The sequence below is a fragment of the Mandrillus leucophaeus genome, unplaced genomic scaffold (genome assembly GCF_000951045.1).
Source record: "Mandrillus leucophaeus isolate KB7577 unplaced genomic scaffold, Mleu.le_1.0 Scaffold1098, whole genome shotgun sequence".
Classification (NCBI taxonomy): domain Eukaryota; kingdom Metazoa; phylum Chordata; class Mammalia; order Primates; family Cercopithecidae; genus Mandrillus; species Mandrillus leucophaeus.
The window spans coordinates 210527-216935 of NW_012099187.1; the positions used below are offsets into that span (position 1 = coordinate 210527).

At 41.6% G+C, this 6409-nt stretch overlaps 1 protein-coding gene across 1 annotated transcript in view; it reads left to right on the forward strand.

Annotated features, from left to right (window-relative positions):
- LRRD1 (leucine-rich repeats and death domain containing 1) overlaps positions 1-3941 on the forward strand; it is a 30297-nt gene extending 26356 nt beyond the window's left edge. Inside the window, exons 4-5 of the mRNA XM_011989688.1 lie at positions 2399-2516; positions 3751-3941. Of these exons, the coding sequence (XP_011845078.1) occupies positions 2399-2516; positions 3751-3937 (305 nt within the window). The 3' untranslated portion in view covers positions 3938-3941. The remainder of the gene's footprint in view (positions 1-2398; positions 2517-3750) is intronic.
- Positions 3942-6409: the final 2468 nt, after the last annotated feature.

The window sequence follows — 6409 nt, forward strand, 5'->3', positions numbered from 1 at the left end:
TGTTGGCCAGGATGGTCTCGATCTTCTGACCTCGTGATCTGCCCACCTCGGCCTCCCAAAGTGCTGGGATTACAGGCCTGAGCCACCGCGCCCGGTTGAACCTTTTTCTTAAACTTTTACATAGAAGATTGGAATTATATATATATCATAGCATGAAATATAGCCTGAGAGAGTATATATAAAACTTTTTAAAATAGAACATATTTGATCATGGTGGATGGTACATCTCGAGTTCCAAAAATTCTCACAGGCTGGGGGTAGTGGCTCACACCTGTAGTTCCAGGACTTTGGGAGGCCAAGGCAGGAGGATTGCTTGAGCCCAGGAGTTTGAGACTAGCTTGGGCAATATAATGAGACCCTATTGCTTCTCAGCCTTTTGGCTAAGAAGAAGTATAGTGAGACCCTGTTTCTACAAAAAAATTTAAAAACTGAGGTGAGCAGAGAACTTGAGGCCAGGAGTTTGAGACTGGCCTGGCCAACATGCCAAAACCCCATCTCTACTAAAAATACAAAAATTAGCTGGACATGGTGGTACGTGCCTGTAGTTCCAACTACTCAGGAGGCTGAGGCAGGAGAATTGCTAATCTGGAGGCACCTGTAGTTCCAGCTAATCAGGAGGCAGAGGTTGCAGTGAGACGAGATCCCGCCACTGTACTCTAGCCTGGGTGACAGAGCCAGACTTTGTCTCAAAATAAGTAAATAAATAAAAATTAAAAATAATAAATTAGCCAGGCATGGTGGCACAACCCGTGGTCCCAGCTACTTGTGGGGGTGAAGTGGGTGAGTCATTTGAGCCCGGGAGGTCGAGGTTGTGGTGACCTGTGATTATGCCACTGCACTCCAGTCTGAGTAACAGAGTGAGACCCTGTCTAAAAAAAGGAAAAGAAAACCTCACAGTACCTTTACCAGAAAAAATGGGTCTTGTTCAAATTAGCTGGAAGTTTTAATTAAAAACACTAAAATCACTAATTGTTCAGCCAACTTATTAAATAATTGACTTGAATATAAAATATGCACATATACACCATATTTATAGTAGATGTGAACTTAGTTTCTCAAGTTGGTACATGATGAAGCACATACAATTGTTGTCCATATTCTCTACCAAACAAAACAAAACAAAACAAAACAAAACAAAACATTCCCACACACATTAAAAAGCCATAATTGAAGGAAGGAGTCAAATGCATTTCAAATCCTGGAGAAATAAACGGCTTGGAAATCACTTTAAAGTTGCTTATAAATAGGCCGGGTGCGGTGACTCATGCCTGTAATCCCAGCACTTTGGGAGGCTGAGGCGGGCAGATCACCTGAGGTCAGGAGTTTGAGACCAGCGTGACAAACATGAGAAACCCCATCTCTATTAAAAATACAAAAAATTAGCCGGGTGTGGTGGCGCATCCCAGCTACTCGAGAGGCTGAGGCAGGAGAATGACTTGAACCCCGGAGGCAGAGGTTGTGGTGAGCCGAGATCACACCATTGCACTCCAGCCTGGGCAACAAGAGTGAAACTCTGTCTCAAAAAAAAAAGATAAAAAGTTGCTTATAAATATTCTTTTCAATGGCCATTTTAAGTGTTGGATTTTTTGGATTTTAGAAAAAAATGGAACAAATGTTTCAAATTTCAGTTTATATTTTAGATCCGCATTGTCATTGTCATTTTTTTTTTTTTTCATGAGACGGAGTTTTGCTCTTGTTGCCCAGGCTGGAGTGCAGTGGTGCAATCTTGGCTTACGGCAACCTCTGCCTCCTGGGTTCAAGCTATTCTCCTGCCTGAGCCTCCTGAGTAGCTGGGATTACAGGCATGCGCCACCACACCCGGCTAATTTTTTGTGTTTTTAGTAGAGACGGAGTTTCTCCGTGTTGGTCAGGCTGACCTTGAACTCGTGACCTCAGGTGATCCACCCGCCTTGGCCTCCCAAAGTGCTGGGATTACAGGCATGAGCCACCAAGCCTGGCCGCCATTGTCTTCTTTTTTTTTTTTTTGAGACAGAGTCTTGCTCTGTTGCCCAGGCTGGAGTACAGTGGTGAGGTCTCAGCTCACTGCAACCTCTGCCTTCCCGGTTCAAGTGAGTCTCCTGCCTCAGCCTCCTGAGTAGCTGGGACTATAGGCACACACCACCACGCCCGGCTAATTTTTATATTTTTATTAGAGATGGGGTTTTGCCATATTGGACAGGCTGGTCTTGAACTCTTGACCTCAGGTGATCCACCTGCCTCGGCTTCCCAAAGTGCTGGGATTACAGGCGTGAGCCACTGTGCCCGGCCAGCATTGTCATTTTCAGTTTTACTTAACATATACATTTCACAGAAGCACAGAAATAAGAAAACTAGATATGAACTCAAAATAGATTATCTTTTTCAAAAGATATACGTTTTCTTTTATCTTCAAACATAGAGAAAATCTTAGAGAAGATATTCAAGATAGTTGCCAACAACATCACTGAAACCAATTTTGAATTTTTATGTCAAAAACTAAACCTGGCAAACTCAGAAACTGATATGCCTACAAAGAGGTATGTATAAATGACAGCTTTTAGTACAAATTTATTCTCATTCTGATGTATATCATGTTGATATTGAATGGTTTTGAAACATTCATATTAACACAATCTTTACTTTGCTATAGAAAGCTGATTTTAGTATTACATGTTTGTGATCCATGTTGGAAGGCTATATAACATAATGAAGAACAAGGGCTATGAGGACAGACTGTTTGACTTTTACTCACAACTGGTTTTGTGACCTTGGGCAAGTCCTTTAACTTCTTGATGACTTGGTTTCTTCACTGGTAAAATGGATATACTCATGTAAGAGAATTGTCATGAGAATCAAGTGAGATCAAGCTATAAAGCATATAGTAACGGGGCGTGGTGGCTCACGCCTGTAATCCCAGCACTTTGGGACGCTGAGGCAGGCGGGTCATGAGGTCAGGAGATCAAGACCATCCTGGCTAACAAGACCAAGCAGTCCCAGCTACTTGGGAGGCTGAGGCAGAAGAATGGCATGAACCCGGGAGGCGCCACTACACTCCAGCCTGGGATTCAGTGAGACTCCATCTCAAAAAAAAAAAAAAAAAAAAAGGCATAGAGTATAGTTGCAGTAATATACTGGTTTATTAGAAATAACCCACAATTATGATTTTGAGGTCTTGAGAACTGAATGTAAATTGAATTGTTGATTTTCTATAAGGGAACAAGGGATGGGCTGGAGCTAACATTCACTTTCTATGTCCCCAGCTCCATGCTATTTTTTTTTTTTTTTTGAGACGGAATCTCGCTCTGTCGCCCAGGCTGGAGTGCAGTGGCGTGATCTCTGCTCACTGCAAGCTCCGCCCCCTGGGTTCACGCCATGCTTCTGCCTCAGCCTCCCATGTAGCTGGGACTACAGGCGCCCGTCACCATGCCCGGCTAATTTTGTTTTGTATTTTTAGTAGAGACGGGGTTTCACCGTGTTAGCCAGGATGGTCTCGATCTGCTGACCTCGTGACCCGCCCGTCTCGGCCTCCCAAAGTGCTGGGATTACAGGCGTGAGCCATGGTGCCCGGCCCATGCTAAATTTTTATAGAGATTCTCTTCACCAATTAATTTCCTCTTCATTTTGGTAAAATTGTTTTGAAAACCTAGATATACAATATTACAGGAGTTTAAAGCAATGTTCTTAATTGACATTTCAAATAATTATTAGTAATTTTAATATATTAAACATTAATACATATTTAACTATTATATTATTAATAATGTTTTTCAGCACTGTTTCATTAAGTGAGAGAGCCCACCAAGCACTTGTTATATGGAAAACACAGAGTAACAAATTATCACTAACTGCTGCTGCTTTAAGAGATCAACTAATTCGAGCACTAACTATGATAGGAGCATATGAAATTATGGACAAAATAACAGCTTTAAATCTTTTTACACGTGCAATTAAATTCTAACCAGTGGATCAATAACCAGTGGATCAATAATAAAAACTGAAAACTTTTGATGCACTTATAATTGAAACTGTGTTTTTGAACCATTTCACTTCACTTTATCATACAAGAGAATTACATCTCTTTTCTTGCATTCTTAAGAGATGATGACAACTTATAACTACCACTCTAATGTTATCATAATAAAATATTACAGACACTGTGTTGTGTGTTTGCTCTGTTGTCTTACTACAGTGATGTTGAATTTGAAAATAATTGCTTTTTTTTTTTTCCTGAGATGAAGTTTTGCTCTTGTTGGCCAGGCTGAAGTGCAGTGGCGTGAATTTGAAAATAATTCCTTTTATTTTTGAGATGGAGTTTTTGCTCTTGTTGCCCAGGCTGGAGTGCAGTGGTGTGATCTCGGCTCACTGCAACCTCTGCCTCCTGTGTTCAAGTGATTCTCCTGCCTCAGCCTCCCGAGTAGCTGGGTCTACAGGTGCCCACCACCACGCTGGGCTAATTTTTGTATTTTTAGTAGAGACGGGATTTCACCATGTTGGGCAGGAGAGTCTCCATCTCCTGACCCTGTGATCTACCTGCCTGGGCCTCCCAAAGTGCTGAGATTACAGGCGTGAGCCACCATGCCCAGCCTGAAAATAATTATGTTAAAATTTTTCTGTTATATAGTGCTTTTATACAACCCACGATTTATAGGTAGCAACATTACTAGTGATTTTCACTGGAGTTAGAAAGCAGAACAGTTTCTTTTTAGATGCTGGCTTAAAAACAGAAATAAATATACCATTCCTACTTTTTCTTCTTTAGGAAGGGGATAGCTTTGTTAAACACAAACTAGGGCCAGGGCCAGTAATCCTTTAGTTGAGTGTCCAGACAGGATTGACAGAGTGGCCATCTGTTGTCTTGTCTGTCATGTGAGCCTCTCCCCTTCTTCCGCTATCAGAAAACCTCTTTCATAGGGGGAATCCATCGCACTTATTTCAATGTGGAGCTGACCTTGTCGTGTAAATCTCTTCCCCGACTCCAGCACTAACATCAATGTCTTCTACTCATGTAACCACAATGATTGATTTTGACTCAGGGAAAGTCATTTGACTCAAGCCAGGCCATTAACAGTTTCCCTTGGATCTTTTTGCAGAGCTACCAGGGAAGATGCACTCTTCCTGCGGGTAGGTTATGAGTCTTGGAGTCTTGGTATATCATGCACAGTGTGTAGTAGTCTGCCGAGAGCTGGATGGCGTGAGAGAGACAGAACCTTGTTTATATTGTCTGATCCTCAATCCCCATATCTGAAGCTTATTTTACTTCTGCACTTTTTACTTTTCACCCACTTAAGGAGTGTGACCTGGGTTTCCATAACTTTGAATGGAAAGAGACCTAATACAAGTGGTTAAGAATATTGTGGAGGCCAGGCATGGTGGCTCACGCCTGTAATCCCAGCACTTTGGGAGGCCGAGACGGGTGGATCATGAGGTCAGGAGATCGACCATCCTGGCTAACACGGTGAAACCCCGTCTCTACTAAAAATACAAAAAAATAGCCAGGTGTGGTGGTGGGTGCTTGTAGTCCCAGCTACTCGGGAGGCTGAGGCAGGAGAATGACATGAACCCAGGAGGTGGAGCTTGCAGTGAGCCAAGATGGCACCACTGCACTCCAGCCTGGGCAACAGAGCAAGACTCTGTCTCAAAAAAAAAAAAAAAAAAAAAGAATATTGTGGACATAGTGCAGTTTTTGTTACCTTAAAAAATAATTTTCTATGTGAGACCATGTTAAAGAAAGAAATTTATTTTGCAGGTTAAAATTTAAAGTGTATATTTTGTTGCCATTTTGGAAGTGCAACATAACATATTGGTTTAACAACTATACAGCCTGTGTCTCTAATCCTTCCTATTTTAAAACTTCTTGCAGTAGGGTAAGAGTACCTGTGGGTTTATGTTGGCTTAATGATGGTTGTTGTTAATGTTTTCCACTGGAGGCAAGGTACTTCCATAGAACATTAAAGTGTGAAGGACCTTGGAAATTGTCTTGTGAAGTCTATCTTCTCATTTAACAAATGAGCAAACTTAAGACCTAAAAAAATTTAAGTGACATGAACTGGTTTCTCTACTATTCCTTCAAAAATGAAGTTATAAAGACTAGAAAATGTTCTGGGTGAAGCTTTGATATGAAGTAAGAGAGAGAGACAGAGAGAAAAGAAGAAAGCTGGGTAACATCAGAACCATCAAAGTGTCAGTTCTTATCAAGTCTTGCTAAATTGCTACAATTCTACACCTTTTAACAAATATCCTAGCCTATAGTCTCACCCAGACCACACTGTACATTGCTACGAGACTTACCTTCTAAAAACATTGATCTAACCGTATTACCCTCTGATCCAATTTTTTTTTTTTTTTAGATGAAATTTTGCCCTTGTTTCCCCGGGTGGGTTGCAATGGCCAGATCTTGGCTTACGGCAACCTCTGCCTCCTGGGTTCAAGC